General features: G+C 50.9%; 1 protein-coding gene across 1 annotated transcript; it reads right to left on the minus strand.

Annotated features, from left to right (window-relative positions):
• Positions 1 to 1,931: 1,931 nt before the first annotated feature.
• Positions 1,932 to 20,539, minus strand: Cetp (cholesteryl ester transfer protein). Its single transcript, XM_004843186.3, is given in 17 exon segments — positions 1,932 to 2,609; positions 2,774 to 2,859; positions 3,806 to 3,878; positions 4,306 to 4,339; positions 5,002 to 5,069; positions 8,297 to 8,461; positions 11,646 to 11,696; positions 12,358 to 12,537; positions 13,603 to 13,670; positions 13,673 to 13,693; positions 15,653 to 15,713; positions 15,827 to 15,896; positions 16,744 to 16,831; positions 17,057 to 17,127; positions 17,215 to 17,349; positions 19,517 to 19,631; positions 20,404 to 20,539. Coding segments are annotated over 17 exon segments (1,479 nt in total). The 5' UTR covers positions 20,522 to 20,539; the 3' UTR covers positions 1,932 to 2,534.
• Between the last annotated feature and the right edge of the window lie 598 nt (positions 20,540 to 21,137).

Genomic DNA, 21,137 nt, shown 5'->3' on the forward strand with positions numbered 1-21,137 from the left:
TATCCCACTACCAAGTGTCACCTCGGACCTTGCCTCCCAGCTGATACAGTAAAGGCCAGGCCCCCTTTGCCCCTCACTGGTGTGGGCCCTGCCTGTTGGGTTGGCCTCACCTCTCCACTTTTCCTTTCTTTTCTCTTTTCTCTGCCAGCATCCTTGATTTCTTGAATCTATCATGACTCCCTCTACCCCATGGATTTTGCACATGCCAGCATCTTGTTATGTGTCTTAGTCTGTTTCCTGCTGCTATAATAGGACACCTGAGACTGGGAAATTTATAAAGGAAAGTTTCTGGAGTCTGGGAAGGTCAAGAGCACGGTGCTGGAGAGGGACTCATGCGGCTTCAATTCATGCCAGAAAGCCGAGGGGTGAGCACATGAAAGGAGCAAAGCACACAGGGCAGCCTTGTTTTATAACAACCCGCTCTCACAGTAATAACCCCGTCTCGAGAGGTTGGGAACTCACTCTGGTGAGAATTAACCCAGTCCCTGCAGAAAGTCATTAATTTCTCTTAATGATCTAATCATCCCTCAAAGGCACCTCAAAGGCACTCCCACAATGGGAGTCAAACTTCAACATAAGTTTTTTTTTTGGGGGGGGGGTGCAAACCCCATTCAGCCCATAGCACTATACTTTTCTTCACCCCACTTGGCTAAGGTGGTGGGAGGGATTTTCTCCACACACCTGGAGAAAGAGCCTGGTGCTCCCAAGACTGAGATGCTGTAGCCTGGGCTGGGGAGGAGAGGAAGGCTGGAGTGCAATAAAGTGGGCTGGGAATATGCTCGTGGGATGCTTCTCTCCTGCAAGAAAGCCACACTGATTTGCCTTCCTGAGGCTGCATCCTCCTCTTCTCCTACCAGAAGCCAGACCTCTGGAGTCCCTCACTTTCCCTGCCCTCCTCTTTGTCAGCCTCACTTCCTGACCAGTGCTGGAACCCCCTGGGGCAGACAATGAGTCACATCCTTGATTCCGGCTCCTGCAAGAAGCTGCTCAGACAAGGAGAGGAGACCATTAACAGTGGTGGGGCAGAGGGTGGAAGGAATTCAGTGTTTTGGGGGAGAGCAGAGGTGGAGTCTAAGAGATGCTCCCTTCTGACCACCTGCATCTGGGACACTGGAGAGAATACAAAATTATCTGAGATGTTTGACTGATGAGTGAAGTGCATTAATGAGTCAGTGCCCTGAGGAGTGAATAAGTGAATGGGTAATGTTCCTGGACCCAAACTGCTGTCTCCTCTGTCTCTAGCATTCTTCGTTATGTGGTCACTGGCAAACTCCTGCACAGTCTTCAGGATGCGGCCAAGGGTCCTCTCCTCCACTGGCCACTGGAAGGAGGTAAGAGGGTGTGTTTACAAGTGCTAGCTGATTGTAGAAACTGCCATTGCTCAAGGTGCCCTCCCTCCTGAGGCCCAGCCAATCAAGACTTTGGGTCTTGGGGGGAGTGGAGCATCAGGAAACCAGCTGGGATTGAGGGTCCCATAGGTGCCCCCTGATGATACTGCTGTGTCTGGGTTGTGCCCTGGGATCCAAGCCTGGTCACAGCCTTCCACCTGCCCAGCCTCCCCAGGCTGCTCCAGATCCCCACACATCTTCCCTCTTTCAGTTTGCCCTGGGGCTGAATTCTGTTGTTTGCTCCTGAAAACCCTAATGGACACATCACCTGTGTCTCAGCCACATGATGTCTTGAAAAGACCTGGGCCTGCTGGGTTAAGAGTAGTGCACATGGGTAGCTGCTGTGTGAACTTGGAAAACAGTTGTAGCTGGGTACGGTGGAGCACGCCTGTAATCTCAGCATTCTTGGGAGGCTGAGGCAGGAAGATTGCAAGTTCAAACAGTATGGGCACTTAATGAGACCCTATCTTAAAAAAAAAATTTTAAGAAAATCCTGGGTTCAATCCCAAGTCCTGGAAAAAAAAAAAAAAAGAGAGAGAGAGAGTTGCTAGTAGAGGCTGTGTAGGTGATAGGCAGATTCTCAGACGAGCTCGCCTTGATGTAGTCCTGGAAGGGTGAGGGCGCGCTGTAGGGCTTCAAGCAGGGGCCACCTGCCAGAGAAGTAGCTTGTTGGGGCTGTTCAGCAAAGCGGGTAGCTCTGGTGTAGCAAGGATAGGGGTGTGGCTGAGAGGGGTAAATTGTAAATAGTTTGGAAGGTACTCAGGGGCCGGCCAGGCAGAAGCTTGAATCCCGAGGTGAGCAGTTTGGATTTCTCCTCCAGCTGTGAGGAGCTTGCAGGGGTTGGGAGCAGCCACGGAAGGGCTGAAAAAGGGTGGACACCAGGGTGGATTTGCCAGATTCACCCAGTAAGAGGGCAGGGTGGGCAAGACCTGTCCTTTCCTGGCCCTGTCCCGTGTCCCCCCATTCACAGAAGTACTGTACCTTCCAGTTCCTGGATACGGCACTTTAATGTCAGTGCCCTTTAGGTCAGGGAAAAATTGGGAGGCAGTCTCTACTCCCTACTGCACCGACTCCACTGGGATGGAGGGAGATGCCAGAGTTCTCGTGTGCCTTGCAGTTTGAGCTCCATCCCAGCCTCTGGGGCTCCTAGCTCAAGCTCTGGAGGAAATCCACCAGCAGATGCTCAGGGAAGCCAAAGTCCATCTGCAGCAGCAGAGAGCCCTGGGAGGGGTGGAGGTGAGAGGGGCAGGCTGGGCTGGCTCCTAGGGCACCAGGAGACAGCTCAGGAAGCCCCCTGCATGTGTCTCCGACAGCCACCAGTCATGAGAGAATGCTGCCTGGGGCTCTCACCCAGGAGCCCAGGCTGATGGGAACTTTATACTCACATCCTGAGTGATGATCTCAGGGTTGATGAGGTCAAAGAAGTGTAGGCCTTTGCTGTTCATGAGAGCTGTGAGTGCCACCTGGAGCCCTGGGGCGGGGAAGGAGTCTGTCAGCCCTTCTCAGGGAGCAGGGCCAGTCCAGTGCTATGACACCCTGGGCAGTGGAAGATGGTGGGACTGAGGTTCTTGGCCACATGGTTAACAGTAAACTGAATCTACCCTGCTTGGAAGGATTGTGGGGAACAACTGTCACTCCCCATGACCTGGTAGTCACTCCTCCCCCGTGGAGATTCTCCCAGTACTCTTTGCAACCAACCACACAGAGCGGTCTCCCCAGATACCTGGTTTAATCACCTCTGTAGTTTTAGTGCCAGGCTACAGATGGGAGACTGAAGCTGGGAGAGTCCAAGACACTCACCCAGGATCATTCCTGCTTCCACAAGAATACCAAAGCCACACAAACATGCAAATACTCAAAATGAAGACCTGGCCACCTCAATATACCCAGTGGGGAAGGGAGAAAAGGCTTTCAGCAGGACCTTGTTCAAAATGCCTCTGGAACACCCTAGTTATGGGGTCTGAAATTCCACCAATAGAGTGGCTGCATATGGACAAATATCCACCAGTATCAGGGGCCAAAGGGAACTTGAGTATCATCAGGTCTGACCCTCTCATTCTATAGTAAAAACAAAAACAAAAACCCGAGGCTCAGAGTTGAGCTATAACCAGGTCTCAACCTTTCAGTTGGCTGTCATTAGGAGACCTCAGCCCTTAAAGTGGATTGGGCCCTAGTGGGGTGGCAGAGGTGATATTGTCAAGATAAACCAGAACCAGAGGTCTGTGCATTGGTGTTCATTGCACCAATAGGGAGCTGGGCCTTGAGGGAAAGGACCCAGGACCCATAGGTGTTGATGGCTGGGTGATCAGAGGCACTAGGGATCCTGCCTGGGAGGGGCCTCTGCACTGGGCAATTCAAAAGGGAGAGAAGGTGAAGTCAGAGCTCCATCCCCACCCACACCCCAAGCCCACACTTACGAGACATGACCTCAGGGATGCCCACCGTGGTGATCAGCGACTGCAGGAAGCTCCGGACAGCCTCGGAGCAGCTCTGCCAATCAGAGGTCCACAATGAGTGACCCACAGGGCAGACAGCCACACAGCCTGGGTGAACATTCACCCCCATGCCATGAAAAAGTAATCCTAACCTAGCCCTCTCCTCCTGCCCCCCAGACACTGGCTCTCCTGAATGGTCCCTCCAGACCCCAGGGAGGGCTAGGGTTGTTATCTCATTCCCAGAAGTCCAAGGAGAGGCCACGTGGCCTGTACTGCTCCCCATTCATAGTGCTATGATCCCGTTTCTGGGACACAAAGGCAATATGTCTCCCAATAGACATATTGGGGAGAAGGGTCACAAGAGACATGGAGGGACCATCTGATTTAATTTCTTTTGGTCTCACTGCCTGATTTCCTTTAAGGCCTCCTGCTCTCTTAAGTCATGAAGCCCAACAGAGCTTATTTCTCCCAAGACTACCTACCTCAGCCTCATTGGAAGCAGTCTTTGGTGTAATTCTGAAATAGAAGAGAGGTGAGAATTTGATCCTTTCCTTTTTTTTTTTTTGGTACCGCAGATTGAACTCAGGTCTTTTTGCTTGCGAGGCAGGTGGCGGAACCACTGAGCTAAATCCCCGGCCCTTTTTGACCCTTTCTTAAGGAACTCTGGGAATGGTTCTCAGTGTTTCTGATGAATCCTTTTATTCTTAGTGTTCCATTTGGGGGGACATAACAATGAAACATAATAAAAATTTTTCTCTTCAAATTCTTGTTCTTTGAATTTTTCTGGGTAACAGATATGAATTTCATGCAAAAATTTTAAAAATTGCAACCTTTGGCCACATCTCCCAGGGCAGGGAGATAGCCTGGGCCAGGTGTCTGGGCTGATGGCAGATGTAAACAGGTCCAGGGACGGGATAATCCTTCCAGGCCTTGAAATGGGAAGCCTTTTTGAAGCCTCTGGAGACTGGTCATTCCAGCCACCAGGCCCTGCCCAGGTCCTCCGTCCATTCCCAGGCCCACTTCCTCCTTGGGGGCAGTGTCTTCTTTCCCTGTAGCGAGGCTGTAATCCTGGAAGGAAGGGGAAACATCTCCCCACTAGGACTAAGCCCTGTGCCTGACCCCAGGGGCTCGGGAGAGCTTTGCAGAGCTGATCCCCCACCCCTCTCTGCAGCACATACTGGAAATCCAGGAGGCTTAAGAAGAGCTTTTTCCGGGAATAGGAAGCCTGGATGGTAGTGATGATATCCTGGGGAGAGAAACCAGATTTTCTGCAAGCTAGGGGTCTCCCTGGAGCTGAGGGCAACCCCCCCTGCCCAGGCCTCTCAAGTGCACTGAACATTCGGAGAAGTGTGAGGAGCAGTGGATCCCACGGAATCTTGGGATCTAGCTGAGCTATTCATCATCTGAAAACTGGGAGAAAGTGGGAATGTGGCTCAGTTGTAAGACACTTGCCTAACATGCTTGAGGCCCCAGCTTCCATTCCCAGCATTGCAAAATACATACATATGTGTATCCATACACACACACACACACACACACACACACACACACACACACACACACGAGAAATAAGGAAATTCCCCAGCACCAGTGACTTTGGGCTTAGGACCTGAGAAATCACATGGGCATTTCCTCTCCTGGTTTCTGACCTACCCACATTGTGAGTCTCCATGGAGCCAGACTGTGGGCATGGCTCACATTCCCTGCCTCCAAAAGGAAGCCGCCACACAAGCAAGGAGAGGCTACCTGTACTGGCGGCTGGATTTATCTGTTTTCACATTCTGGAGACCAAATACACTAGATTGCTGCTGCTCTAGGTGTGGCCTTAAGCCAGCGGCTTCTGCACCAGCCAGTAGGAGCCTGTTGGAAATGCAGATCCACAGGCCCTGTCCCAGACCTGCAAACAAGACCTGCGGCTGGCCAGAAATTTGTGCTTTGACAGCCTGCCTCAATGACACTGACCCCGCGGCACCAGCTAGCCCTCAAATATCCTCTGTATGTTGAGTTCAGTTTCATATGCACCTTCCTTGACCACATATTTTTATTTCATAGCACCGGGTAAAGTTAGAGGCTTCATAGTCTTTGTTTAGCTAGTTAGTTACTATTTATCCTGACTATTTATGAGATCAAGAATTGTATGGCTTGGGCCCAAAGTAAGAACTCAATAGATATTGCTGATAATGAATGACTAAGTGCATCTACTGGGCATGCAGAAACTATAGACTTCGGTATCCATGTGATGTGTTACCTTGAATGTCGCATCATGTCCTGTTGGTTCTGGAGCTCCCTCTGTTCAGGTGGAGAGGTGGCCACTCTGTCCAGGGCTCCGTTTAATGACTGCAGTGCGGCCATCCTGTGCCAGCACTGACCTGCCATCTCCCACCCCTGCTGTGGCTTCCACTTCTTCTTTTTGGCCCGACAGCCTCAGGAGTAGTATCAACACACCTCCAGCCTAACCTGCAACTGCATCAGCCCCAAACAACCCACACTGGCATTGCCCCATCCCCGGCCTTGTTTACATCTGCCATCAGCCCAGACACCTGGCCCAGGCTAGCTCCCTGCCCTGGGAGATGCGGCCAAAACTCTTTGGCAAAGTGTCCTGGGGGACATAAGTTCCTAAAGACCACTGACTGATGTACACATCCAAGTTCACGAGCAAGAAGGAAAGTCTGTAGGAGCCCGGACACTGGAGAAGTCAGGGTGACATGAAACAGGACATTGGGGAGGAGGGGCTTTGATAGGTGTTTGCTGCAGTCTGACAAAGATTCTTTCCTTGACCCAACTTCAGTCTGACTCCAGAATCCAGCTAGGACCATCATGTATTTCCCTATAAAATCTAGTTTTAGTAAGAACCCTGCTACCTCAGTTTAGCAAGAATCCCCATCCCCAATGTCCAGTCACTTCATATCTGATCAGTTCCCACATTTTCCACCATGCCTTAGGTGTTACGGGGTTATCCTGGCCCATCTTCAGCTAGAATACTGTTGGGTTGGTTTAGCTAGAATCTCCACCCCTGCCAGGTTTCCTCTTAGTACTTTTGCATCCACTAACCCCACCCCCTTCCCCTGGTCCTTGACTATGGATCCCACTCACCCAAGCTGCACTCAGAGCTGAGCCCGGTGTCTCCCACCCCACCACTCACCACCTTCCCACTGCAAGTCCCACTGCAGCAGCCCCATCTTTATGGCCATGGTCCCAAATAAACTTTACCTGACTGAGATTTAACAAGTGTCATTGAAATGTTTTCCTTAACAAGTACTCTGAACTGTTCAGATCCTTAAATAACAAAAGCAGTAAATAAATAAAATAGAGGAAACTTTTAAGTTTTTCAAAAAGGTAAATCCATGTGCTCTCCTGGATGGAATCTTGGTGCAGACGAAGGAGATCAGTGAAAAGACTCGTGAGACTTCATCAAGCCTGGAGTTTGGGTGCCTGTGATTTACCAGTGTGAATCTCTTAGGACCCATAGAGTGTGGTTCTGGGAGATGGTAATTATAGGGTAGATCAGGGGAGATGCATATGGAAACCTCTGTCCTATCTTTGTAGCTTTTATTCAGATCTGAAATTATTCTAAAATTAAAAGTTTATAAAAATAATAAACACCAAAGGAAATGTACCCCAGTGGAGCCCTGGGCATGGGGATTAGCAGGATCTGGAGTTTACCACAATGTCTCTGTGTTAGTTCTGTCTTTAGTTTTTAACGTATTAAAAAATATTAAAAGCCGGGTGTAGTCACATATGCCTGTAGTCCCAGCACTTGGGAGACAGAGGCAGGAGGATTGTCGCGCGTTCAAGGCCAGCCTGAACTACAAAGTGAGACCTTGTCTCAAAAAAAAGAGAAAGAAATATTGAAGATACTTATACAGAAGAGCATTAGGAATCACAATGATCCATAATTCCTTATTTACAGTTACAAAATCAAATGAACTCTTTGTTCCTTTTGTTCTTTGTCATTGTTGTTCATTGGCTTTTTAGAGTTTTTGACAAAACCTTGCTATGTGGATGAGAGGCTTTGTGTAGTATATTTATCTTGCTTTGTGTGAATATTTGTATGTGGAGAAATGTCAGTGGGCTTGGTTGTGGGGCCATCCAATCCTATCTGGGGTGATCAGCAACATGTCCCGCATGCACACACAATATCTGGGTGTTGTAAAATCCACAGCATCTGAATTTGGGAAGCTATGTGACCCTAATATCTATGGATGGAGGGTTTTGGACTTTTGTGACAAACATTTGTGTCCCACCACTCAGCTGAAAAAAGAAAACGTTACTAAGCCCATCAACACTTTCTGTGTACTCTTATGGGTTGAGTTATAGGATCTTGAGGACCATGACCTATGTGTAAGAAACAGCCAATCATAGCAGAGGTGGGGAGAAGAATCTGGAGTTGTCAGAGGCCTCCAAACCCCTGACTCAGATGGCCTATCTGCACCTGGGTCCCCTGCTCCCAGCCTCCCCCTGTATCCACCTCACCTCTTCAAAAGTGTGAGCCACTGAATGTTGCCCATCTGGGTGTGGGAAGAGGAATTTGACCATCACAGAACTGACAATGATGCCCTTGTTTTGACAGGAGATCCTGGGCCTCGTAAGGCAATGGACGGTTACTTGGGTCTGGCTAGGAGGGAAGCTGCTGAAAAGCTGTGGGAGACAGAGGTCCCGGGGCCAGGATTCAGGCCCATCAGAAAGGCTGCAGCCACTGCCCTCAGAGATGGGAGGGCTGAAGCTGATGTAGGCCCTGGGGCTGAGGCAAGAGGAAGTAGCTTGGGGTAGTGGCTGGGGCCAGGCTGGGCTTGGAGACTCTGAACCCTAGGCTGTGCCATATCTCTAATTTGCCAGTGACTTGACAAACTGGGACTCTTGCTCTCTCTGGACCTCATTTTTCTTGTCTGTACTGTATTGAAGCTACCTCTGCTCTGCCTACCTCAAAGGGCATGGCAAGGATGCCTTTACTTAGCCTTCTGTGCCTCACCTTCTTCCCCTGTAAAATGGGGATAGAAGCGTACCTGCCTCATAGGATTGTTGAGGGGTTGAACAAGATAATACATGTAAAGAGCTGAAAACAGGCCCTGCTACATGGGAACCCTCCAACAGATGCGGCTGTGCCTTCTAACAATGTCTACAGGGACCTCACAAGGCTGAAGCCTTGGGCCAGGCGAGGGACACAGCAGAGAGCCAAACAGACGGAGTCTCTACCTGCAAAGCTCATTATCAGAGAATTTCAGAACTAAAGGAAAAATTGTATTCTGAGGAGTATTTTAAAGAAGAAATAGACCCAGCTTTGGTACAAGAACCCTCAAGAGGTGGTGGGAGAGGTCTTTCCTGAGGATGAGGAGGAATCGATGGGAAAGGGTGAGGAAAACCCTCCGAGCAGAGGGAATAGCCTGGCAAAGGTGATGTGGAAGAGCAGGGCCAATGCAAGGACAGGCAGGCAGTGGGCAGGGCTGAGTATGGTCTGAGGTCAGCTGGGCAGAGCATCAGGTCTGCAGCCTGAGGGGCGGGCTCCAGGGAGCTCTCCTTACAAACCATGGGACCAATGGGTGCCTTCTGACAAAAGGTTTTAATTAATACCTAGCTGAGGTCAAAAGAAAGAAAGGGACAATCCCAGGTCCAAGACATGAAAAGCAAACTGAAAGCCACAACTGTAAGCAAGATAGCCCAGAGAGACGAGAAGGATGTGGCTTCAGGCCACACTGCCCTGGGGTTTGATGCTCACACATTAAAAGTGGATCAGAAGTGGAAATAAGAAATAAGACAATTCCCCCTCAAGAAAAGGAGTAGGGATGAAGAGTGTAAATGAAAAACTTAAATGGGGATACATCCAGACTAGTGAACGGTGCAACTTTTGTGTTCCTAGCAGAAATAAATGCAAAACTGTCCTCTTAGGAACTTTAGATAATCCAGAGAGCAGTCTGTCCACAGAAAAGCCACATTCCACTAAAGGTGAGCTTACAAATAGACAGAAATGACAAACGACACAAGGGAGGCATCCATCATGAGCGCTAACTAGAAAGTACAACAAATAAGAGGTAAGTACCCCTAAGAATTAGCCATGACGGAATAACTTGGAAGTTTTTAAAAATAATGATTAAAGAAGTAGACTACTAATGAAATGACAATATTAGGGGTGGGGAGAGAAGAGCTAGATTTGACAATGAACTAAATGAAATTACTATAAAATAAGTGTTATTGGTAGTCAAATGAAAAATTCGGAGGATGAGTAAACAGATAAGATATAGATATAAAAAGAACCAATAAACTGAAAGAGATCCAGTGGACCCTCAAGGTACGACTGGCCTGACATATGAATCACTTGGGTTAATTAGGTTAATGGAAGATTCATCTGCTTGTTATCCATAGCACGTACCCAGGTAAACATCCAGATATCAGTTGTATTGACTTAAGGCCAACTTGAGTTACAACCAGCCCTTGGAAACCAATTAAGTTCATAAGCTAAGGGTTCACTATATTTGCAGAAACTATCTAGAATTTTGCATAGACATATAAAGACATAAAAAAAAAGACAGAATAACTAACTGTAGACATAGGAGAAGGAATGAGGAAGTCCTAATAGCGAAAGAGGTAAGAAGAGAGCAAGGAGAAGAGAGGCAATAGCTGAAGAGATGGCAACTAAGAAATTTCCAGAGCTGATGAAAGCATCAACACTTAACACTAAACAATTGTGCCGGGTACAGAACAACTAGACTGAGAGGTAGACAAGGGCCAGACACTGCAGGATGCTGGATACTATGCCAGAGAACTTTGCCTCTATCCTTAGAACTTTATCCTCTATCCTTGATGAGTTTTAACCTGGCAGGTGAGGCATCAGTTTTGCTTCTTGAAAAGATTGTTCTGGCTTCCATGAGAAATAGGAGGTGTTGGGATGCAGGGAGATCCACTAAGGGGGTGCAAATAAATTTCCACAAGAGACAATGGTAGCTGGGCCTGGGGATGAAGGTAGAGACTGAGATAAGTGGACGACTCTAGAGTAGTGAGGACACAAGAGGTCAAGGGAATGCAGGCCAGAGTTGCACACCTGGAAGAAGAGAGAGGGACATACAGGGCTGGGAAGGCTGGGAGGGTAGATGGGAAGTTCAGAAGGGAAGTGGGCATCCTGTAGACCAGAAGGAAGGCCACAGGGCGTGCGTGAGGGGAGGGCTGGGAGCAGGAAGCGGAGGGAGAGGTGCTGTGGGAGGCACTGCCCAGCTCCCTGGGAAGCAGTGTGGTGTCAGTTCCTAAATTTGTGGAGAGGGAGGTAGTGAGAAGATGGGGGCGGGTGGCAGCTGGAGACTTGAGGACTGAAGATGTCAATGCAGGGAATGGGAGTGAGCTGGCCAGAGGGTCATTTTACCCAGAAAGGGCTAGGCCCTTTGAGCTCAGGGACCATGGGCTCTTAGTGGAACTAAGAAGATCACTGAAGAGCAGGATCACAGGCATCACTGCCTCCAGGCAGAGCACACAGGGCTGTGACCCCCAAGGAGCCAACCTGAGGTGGGCTTTGGGATCAGGAGTCGCCCGCAGCACATCCTATGGCTGGGGCCCACTGAGCCTGGTGGTGATCACATAGTCTTTGGTGCCATCACAGCTGGCACAGCCCAGCCCTGCCATTTCCTAAGTTCCCCAAGTGTGAGATGGGGTCATATCAGTGCCTCGCTGTCAGGGTGGTTGTGAGTGCAGAGGGAACTGATGCTCAAGAAGCGCTGAGCTCAGAGCCCAAAAGGCCTTGGTTACTGTGATGTCACTGCTGCTGGGCTGGGCTGGGTGGGGGCTCCTGCAAGAGCAGGATGAGGGTGCACAGATAAACCCTGATCAGCAGGGCAGTTACCTCTGCAAAGGTTTCCTGATTGATGTTCAAGGCCTGGGTCTCCAGTGCTGCCTAAAACAGACAAAGGGTGAGTAGGTCATCTTCTGGACACTGCAAGTACCCACCCTGACCCCAACTCCCTAGAAAAGATCTGAGGTCTTCTGGGCAGGGCGTGAGTCAGGGAACCTCTGATCTTGCTGGAGGCCTGGCTTCTGCTCCTTGCTCTGCCACACCAGGCGGTGTGACCTTGGGGATACACAATGGCAGGCATGAACTAGAAACCACCTAATAATTTATGGTTTTGCAAAAGATGAAGAGTGCAGGGTTTGGAGCCTCCTCTTTTAAGCTGTGTGGTCTTGAGCAAAGTTACCTACCCTCTCTGAGTTTGGCTGTGGTTTTGTTTTTTGAAAAATGGAGATGCAATAGTACCTATCCCAACCGGGTAAGTACAGCAAAGATAAATGTAGTACAAATATGAATAGCAGCTTGCATTTATTTCACAGTTACTATGTGCCAAGCTGTATCTACAGTTACATCTGCCTATCTATCTATGGATCAGTGATGTCTCTCACCCATCACACAGTGGCCAGTAGATGCTGGGCTGTAGTATAATGGCTACTTCGTAGACAGTCCATGGCTCCTGTGCTCACCACCCACAGTTTCCTCCATGCTTCCTGCAGGTGTGCATGCACACCACATGCACACATGCATGTCCCAGCAGCACTGCCCTCACCTTGAACTTCTCCCCCATCAGGCTGAGCAAGAGGTGGCCATCCTGGAAGGTGGCCTTGGCAAAGGAGTCCAGGACTTGCTCAGAGAACCAGAAGTAGAGCATGCGGGAGTCCCCCAGCAGTGAGGGTGAGAAGGTAGGCAGGACGAGGTCCTCCGAGATGCTTTTGTAGATGAAATGACCCTGCAGGAAACCGGGACAATGGCTGCCCTTTCCAATGTGTCTCTGATGGGCCCAGAGGCCAGCTTCAGAGAGACAACAAGGACCCCGGAAAGCATCCAGCTCAGAAGACAGGCTGGAAACTGGGAAAGAGCTGCACTCGGTTTCCTCCCACCTGGGCCTTCATTCATTCAGCAATAGATGGGTTCCAAGCGCTGCAGTGTCCCCAGCACCGGTCAAGTGACGTGAACCAGAAAGATGTGGTCCCCACCCTCACAGGCTGACATTCCAGCAAACATGGCAGACCAAGGGCCTCTATGCTTTCACCTGGCCCCGCTGACCACCAGCCCTGCATCTTCAGTCCCAGGCAGCCAAAGTCAAGAAGGCAAACCATGGCCCAATTCCCTCCCCTCCAACATTAGTGAGCCTGAGGCTTATGAAGGGGCTTCATGAGCACTCACGAACCCCCTGAAATGTTCCTTTTCCTACTTTTCTGGGCACAGGCTCCAACACAGAGATGGCTGGCTGTCTCTACAGTTTGTTCTCCTCTCAGAGTTCTGTAGCCCCCAATTCTTAACTGGGCTCATGGCTGCCTGGAAGAAATTCCTCAGCACCCCCTGCAGCTCAGGGTGACCACCCTGGTCAGACTACGGGATGGGAGCAGAGTGGGTGGTCAGGTCAGCCACACAATGCATAGAGCCTGTGAGCCTGACACCATGAAGCCACCAAACCTATCCTGTAGGTGATGCAGGTTCAGGCTGATTTTCAAGGGAAACAAAAATCTATGGGTTTAAGGTATTCTTCTAGTGGGTCTCTAAGTTCTAAGTAACAGAGAATCGAGAACTTTCATCAGATCCCCCAAAGGGGGCTTGGATCCCCCAAAGACTGCTATGGAGGATGATGGAAGCCAAAGAAGCCTTCTAGAAAGGAGCTCATGCTTGGCTGGACCCTCGGAGGTCAGGAAATGTTCTGCAGAGGTGTGGCAAGGGAACACTTGGCTTCTATGGAGGCAGGTGGCCAGGCCACAGGTAATGACCTAGCCCGAGAAACTCCCAGGGAGCCCCTGCCCCACCTTCCCACCACACGCACCTTGCGATGGGACTCCAGATAGGTGGCTGTGATGACAGACAATCCAGTCAGGGAGATGTCCACCCCATGTCTCCATCGGAGAGGATGTTGGCTGTGGCAGGGGAGGATTGAGGTGGAGCCTCCCCCTACAATTTGTGCCCCAGTCTGCAGCCCTAGGGCTCTCCTTTGTAAGGTGGGTCCTAGAGCGTGGGATGCACATTTTCATTATTTTTCTCCTCAGCTTCGATCCAGCTGGGTGGTTCCATCATGCCAGGGCCCTCTGGAAGACTGGTTCAGAGTCAGAGATCCAGAGTCAGAGTAATCCTAGCTCCCTCGCTGAACACCTGTATTGTGTCCTCACCTCCAATGATAGTGTCTCCCTCAGGGCACATAGTTATGGGATCAGTTGTGAAGAGGGGGTGAGCAAGTACCTAACAAGGGGAGCAATTCTAATGATCAGTTCTCTCAGACTCAACTCCTTAGTTGGTCCTGAGTTCTAGAATCCAGGACTGGAGCTATCAAACATTTTCTATAAAGGACCAGACAATAAGCACTGTAGGCTCTGAGGGCTCTCATTCCATGACTTGGCTCTACTTTTTTTTGGTACCAGGGATCAAACTCAGGACCTTGTACTTGCGAGGCAGGCAGTGGAACCACTGAGCTAAATCCTTGGCCCACTTGGCTCCACTTTTGCTGTTCAAAAGCAGCTGCACACAGTCCAAGGCTGTGTTCCAATAAAACTTTATTTATAAAAGGTGTGATCCTGGTACAGACCAGCGTGAGGGCTGGAGAGCAGCGTGGGAGTGTAGGGCCCTGCTCCTGCCTCTTCCCTCAAACCTGCAACAGAATCATATCCTTGGGTAACCCCCTGGGTCTCCTGATGACCCCAAGGGACAAGCAATAGCAGTGGGGAGAAGCAGAGTGCATGTTACCCAAGAAAACAGCTGCCCTTGTCCCTTCCTGTGCTGCTCCTCTGCTCGGGCCAGGAGCCTAGAGGCCTGCCATGGTCCTGGTACTGCCTGGGGTCTCCCCTCCCATTACTCCACTAAAGTCTCCTACCCACGTCTTTGCTGTCCTCATTGCCTCTGTTTGCTGAGCACCTACTATGTGCCAGGGAATCAAGACCAAACACATGCCCTCAGACTAGCAAGAGAAGTTCCAGTGTAGTCCAGTTGCTGCTTAGGAATGGTTAGATGCCTGGGTTCAGATTCCTTTCAGCCCCATAATTTCTTTTTCTCATAAGTAAAATGAGGATAGCAGTACCTTCTTCTCTGAGTCATCACAAGGATGCTGTGTCAGGTGAGTGCAGTGTTTGGTAGCTAGTAGATTCTGTTAGTATTGTGGGGCAGGACAGCATGGCCCACTTCTCCCAGGACCTTCTCTTGTCTTCTGTATCCCTAAGGAATGTTCCCATTGGACAGACAGCAAAACCAAGTCCCGAGCTGTCCCTTCTCCACTGCACAGCCTTGTGAGAGCTCCCCCAGGCTGATCAGAAGATGGGGAGAGGCTCCAGGTGGGCAGGGGATCTCTCTCTCCATCTCTACACTGCCTTCTCCTTCTGAGCTTCCACTGACATTCGTGGCTGCCTACATTGTAGTTGATGTTAGGTTTGGTGCTATGGGAATTGGGATGCTGATAATTCTAGTTATGGTAGAAGGGCTGGTGATGCCCCACGTACTGTCTTATGCTTCTGACATACATTTTCCACTCACTTGTCACAGCTGCCCTGTGGGGCAGGTGCTATCACCCTACTGTTTTCATTTTTTTTGGTACCGGGGATCGAACTAGGGTCCTTGAATCTGCACAGCAGGCGGCGAAACCACTGAGCTAAATCTTTGGCCCACACCCCACTTTTATCCATAAAGAAACAGATTCAGAGAGGTTAAGCGACTTGTCCCAGGTCACACAACTTCCAAAGGGAAGTGACTTGCCATAGCCTGACCATAAGTAATCACCAAGTGTCAGAGCCAGACAGGAGCCACTGGGGGCATGACTGTCCCAAGACCCTATGGTGACATGGGCAACTTTCTGCTCCCATTGCTGTCTTCAGAGGTACCCAGACCAAACTCACTAGCCCTGGACTGGACAAAGTCAGCCATGATGTTGGAGATGACATTGATCTCTTTGCAGATCTGGGGAAGACAGGAAAGGTGCCTCACCAGGCAGGAAGGCAGGCCAGAGAAGAGGCCAGGTAGTGCTGCCCTTGGGACCCCGGACCACAGGTGGGTCTGCTGGCCTTGCTCACCTGTCCCTTCAGGGCCAGCTTCAGGGTGAAGGAAATGAAGTTTGTGAACAGCCGCTTGATCCACCTGGGCCTGAAGTGAGGAAGCACTAGAGTGAGCCTCCGACCTGTTCTGGGCATGCACTAGGCACCTCTTGGGAGCTGCGGACCACTTGGGACCCTACCAGCTTCAGAATCCTCAGGAAGCTCAGGAGACAGGAATTGTCATCCCTGCTTCAAAGCTGAGAACACCGAGCCTCAGAGAAAGCTGTAATCTACACCCCCTTGGTCTTTCCCACCAGCATCTGGTTCTTGTCCTGCTCACATCTGCCTGCACGTGCATTTATGCAAAATCCAGACTCGTACATGTGGCTGTCTGGTCCAGGGGCAGAGATAGGCCTCCTGTACCCCAAGTTTGCCATTGGTGCCATGACCGAAGCCTCTCTGTGCCCCAATTTCCTCCTCTGTGCAGTGGGGCTCTTCACAGCTCCATGACAGAGGGCTCTGGCTGTCCCAGACCAAAAGCCTCCCCCAGAAGGTAGGAGATCAGGTCCTTCGATTCAAATCTCTCTCACCTCCAGGGGCAAACTGAGTATCTCAGAGAGTTACTTAGCTATGAATAGGTAGGAGTTTTTCCTTCCTTCCTAACTTCTCTCTGCTCACCTCACTTTACCCATAAGAGAAAAATGGGACTAATGACAGAATGTACCTCCTAGCATTGGGTTGTGTGAGGAGTAAAGCAATTAGTTCATGCAAAGATCTTAGAATAGTGCACATGCTCAGAAACTATTACTTATTATTGTCTTCCCAGCTGCTGAGTGTGCGCTGATGGAGAGGGGCTGGGAATGACCCCTGGAGGCCCCGATCCCCCCGGGTCTGGCTGCCCACAGGCATGCCCTGAGTGCGGGTGGCCCTGGAGGGGCCGTGGGCACACAACTTACTCATGCTCCCCGTGGAGATACAGAAGCAGCTTGTGGAAGGATAGGTGGCAGTCAGGGGCATCGGTCCGCACTCTGCCAGAGTCACAGACTGCAGAGAGACCCCAACACATCAGGGCATCCTGGGCCACCAGGCAGGACCCATGAGCCACACAGGCCAGACAGGGGTGTGGCCAGCTCTGCACTCCCACCCTGCAAACTTCCCAGGCTGGGCCTTCTTTAGTGACCTCAAAACACACTGTTTACATGTGTTCCCTCCCTGCAGAGGCCAAGCCCCGGGCTAGCCTCCCCCTCCCCGGAGGGAGCTGAGGCTTACTCAGCTGAGTGTTGATCTAGAGATCAATGGCAGAATCGATCTCGAAGTCCACAAACCGATCAATGCTCAACCTACAAAGAGCCAAGGATCAGGACCCTCGCTCTGCCCTACAGTTCAGAGGGCCAGGGATTGGCAGGTCACCTGAAGGCAATGCTCACCCCCAGGCACTTGTGTAGCCATAGTTCAGGGTCCCTGTGAAGACCACAGACACATTTTGAATGGAGATATCGATGGACTTGGCTTCCGCCAGCTCCACCTGGCTTCCAGCAATGGACAGGTGGCTGATCTGGATGCTGGAAGAACAAATGGAAGCTGAGAAGGGAATCCTGGGTCAGGGACAACAGGGGCTTTCTGTCACCTGCCCCAGGAAAACCCTGTCTTGTCCTCCTGTATCTGAGTACACATAGGGAGTCACCCCCACTGACATGGGTCATCCAGGACTCCCAACCAGTGAGTGTGTGATAGAATGACCCCCTGAAATGTCCACACCCAAACCCACAGGAGCGGTGAGCATATTGCCTGACACCAAAGAGGGGATTTTGCTGGGGTGATTCATTAAAGACCTTGAGGCAGGCGGGGAGCTGATCCTGGGCCCCTTGGGTGGACACAAGCATGCTGCAAAGTGGAAGAGGAAAGCAGGGGAGCTGGGAACATGAGACCGGGGGGCAGCCTGGCTGGCCTTGGAGATGGAGCCAGAAGCCAAGGCCTGTGGGCACCTCCAGAGGGTACAGAGGAAAAGGCAAGGGAAGAGACCTCCCCATGTCAGGCTTTTAATCTTTTTCTTTTTTCTTTTTTTTGGGAGGGGTACCGGGGATTGAACTTGGGTCCTTGAGCTTGTGCAGCAGGTGGCGAAACCACTGAGCTAAATCCCCGGCCCTATTAACCTTTTATTGTTTTTGTTTTTTGGTACTGGGGGTTGAACTCCCGACCCTGCGCTTGTGAGGCAGGTGACCAAACCACTGAGCTAAATCCCTGGCCCAGGCTTTTAACCTTTTAAATTGTGCGGTAGTATGTTGTTTGAAGTCACTGGGCTTATAGGAATTGGTTATGGTGGCAAACAGGAAGTGAGTACAGAGGGCTTCTTGAGGGAGGTGACCTGGGATGGGGGTTTAGAGGGTAGGAGTGGCTTGGCTTGGAAGGAGGCCTCAGCAGCCCTGAGTGGCTGCACACATTTCCTGTTTTAGTCCTCACTGCACTCCGAGGCATCACTACTGTTAATTACTGTACCCACTGAGCAGGGACAGGAGCGGCTTAGAGAATTTATGTGGCTTCCAAAGGTCTCTGAATCACTGGGATTCCATCCTGGGTCTTCTCCACCCCAAATCCTGCATTAGAAACCATTGTGATGTGTTGTGACCAGTAATAAGAATCCAAGTCTTCCAAGCCAGGCGTGGTGGTGCACACCTGTAACCCAGCACTTGGGAGGCTGAGGCAGGAGGATGGCCAAGAGCTTGAGGCCAGCCTGGGCTACATAGTGAGTTCGAAGCCAGTCTGAACTATATAACGAGACTCTGACCCCCGCCCCCAAGAATCCAAGTCTTTCCTGTTTTCCCCTCTTCTATTCTGTTCTATTCCTTTGAGAGAAAATAGTATAAAGAATGGTCATTGCACCCATTATCCGGCTTCAATTAATGTGAATCAAGGACTGTCACACATCCCCCCCCATCAGTTTTAGACAATCATTGCACATGACAGATCTATTCTAGGACAGCCTGGTCGTTGGAATTATTGTTGGTTTCTAAGGCATGTTATCTCTGTTAACAAATCCAAGGCACTTCTGCTACCCCTGACCACTTGGGACATAGGTCTAGGTTGTTATTATCCTCATTTTACAGAATGATAAACTGTACCTCAGGTCACACCGAACGCTCCGTGTCACCCGTTGTCCCCCAACCACAGAGGCCTTTCTTACGGAAGGCAAAGCAGCATTCCAGCACTGCGGCGCCCCCTAGTGGCCCTAGGACATACACGGGCTCCTGCGGTAACAGGACCAAGGAATCTTGGCGAAGGCTTCCACCTCTGTGGAGGTCCTTTGGGAGGTGGGAGAGGAGGAGGTTGGTTTTAAGACAAAAATAAGGTCCCCAAACAGTGTCTGCTCCACCGTGGGGCCTCTGACACATATAATGATAGGAACCCAGGCTCCAGGGCAACCTAAGGTGCAGGAAAGTGGCCGTGTTCCAGGAGCCCAGCTCTGTGCTCGGATCTCCCTGCCTGGCTGAGTGACCTCCACACAGTTTAACTTCTCTGAGCTCCTGTTTCCTGACTTGTTAAGTATGATCAAGATAAAATATTGTCTGTAAAGGCGGCTGGCTGTTACGGTCAGTCCAAATCAAGTCAGGAGACCCTTGGGCCAGGAGATCTCTATACCCTGCCTCCCGTGTCCCCGGGGAAGACCCCTCTCCCTGGGGCCTGTTCCCAGCCCTCGGCCCACCCTTCCCCCGACCCCCAAGGCCAACTTACTTGTGCAGACCGTACTTGACATGGCCAAGCAGCACCATGGCCTTCTCGCCCTTGATGTCGGGGTAGCTGGCCCACCGGAAGGCTGTATGGATCACCTTGGTCGTCTCCTGGCTCACTAGAAGGGAGCCGTGGCCAGGCTCAGCCTCTCTGGCATGAGGCTCCCAGAGGCCTCAGAGCTCAGGGTCACATTGGGCCTCCCTCTGGTTGCAAGTTAATGGCAATTCTCAGGGGACACAGAGAGCCCTGACCCTGGACCCCAGTTGGAGATCCTGCTCACCACTCAGTCTCTGGATCCTGATACACAGGAACCCCACCATCCTGGTCAAAATGATAGCCCCTGAGCCAGCTGCACACTTCCTCTGCCTCATACAGACCATGCTGTGCCCCCCAGTACAACCGAATCTATAACCCTGGGGCTCACTTGAGGCTACTCTGTTAGAGGTCATAGGATTTAGCCTTCCTATTCCCTGTTGTACTGAATAAGAGGCTAAAGCCCAGAGAGGGCTGCAGAGCTGGCCCAGGTCACACAGCAGTGACAAAGTCTCCCTACCCTAGGCTAATGCTGATTCCTGCAACACCAAGTTCACACTAACCTAACCTTTGACACTAGCCTGACCTCTGAACTCCAGATCGACTCTGGATCCCCAGCAAATTCCAACCACTACACTTGGCGGTCTGCAGCCCAGCAAGGGCCTTCTTACCAAAGACCTTGCCCTTGAGGGTGACCCCAGGGAAGAGGCAGAAGAGCCGGGCCAGGGTGGCTCTGTCTGGGCTAAGGTATGGTGACTCAGCCCCAGGGCTGGCTTCTGACCAGGTGGTGCCCTTGAGAAGAGGCCCTGCTGGATGGACAGAGGCCTAGAGAGAGAGGTGGGCTCTGCTGTACTTACACACCAGGAAGGCAGGCTTGGTGATATGGCACACAATGTCTGCCACATACGGGGGGCCCGTGGAGCAGGGGTGGGCACTGCTCAGCAGGGCCAGGCTCAGGAGGGCAGCAGCAAGCATGGTTCTCGGGCAGCAGCCAGTGAGTGGCCCTGGCTGAGCTGCTGAGCTCAATATATTTATCTTCCCAGCGCCCACAAGGCATGAGGCACTTCTGGTCAGCAGGGCCTTTCTGGCCCCAGGGATTCACTTCCTTCCTGCTTGGCCCCCTCTGCCTCCTCTTGAGTTCAGAACTGGGCACTGGACCAGAGTGCATATGCATACACATGCACACAGAGACACACACACACACACACACATGCTCACACACATACTCACTTCCCTTTGACCATCTACGCAGTGTATGCCACCCCTCATATCTGGACAGTAGCACAATATTAGCTAGATTATCTCTAGAATACATCCTTGAATTTGTTCTTTTTCTTCTTACCTAAATAAATGCATCTAAGAATAAACTTTATCTCTCACTTTCCATAAATGAGAGACCAACTACAATGGCCTTGAAATAAAGACTCTATTCTCCCAAATGCTCTTGCGGGAAAATGGCCTCAGCTGGAGGCCTGCAAGTACCTGTCAGTTACAGCCCAAATGAAAGGAAGGGAGCCTCGTGGGGTAGAGACCCAGTGCCAACCTTTCTTTGCTGTCATTGGAACAATCAAACACCCCTCTAGTCTCTCCT

The sequence above is a fragment of the Heterocephalus glaber genome, unplaced genomic scaffold, assembly GCF_053883595.1.
Source record: "Heterocephalus glaber isolate CG9 unplaced genomic scaffold, H.glaber_assembly_v1.0 deba00000071, whole genome shotgun sequence".
Taxonomy (NCBI): Eukaryota; Metazoa; Chordata; class Mammalia; order Rodentia; family Bathyergidae; genus Heterocephalus; species Heterocephalus glaber.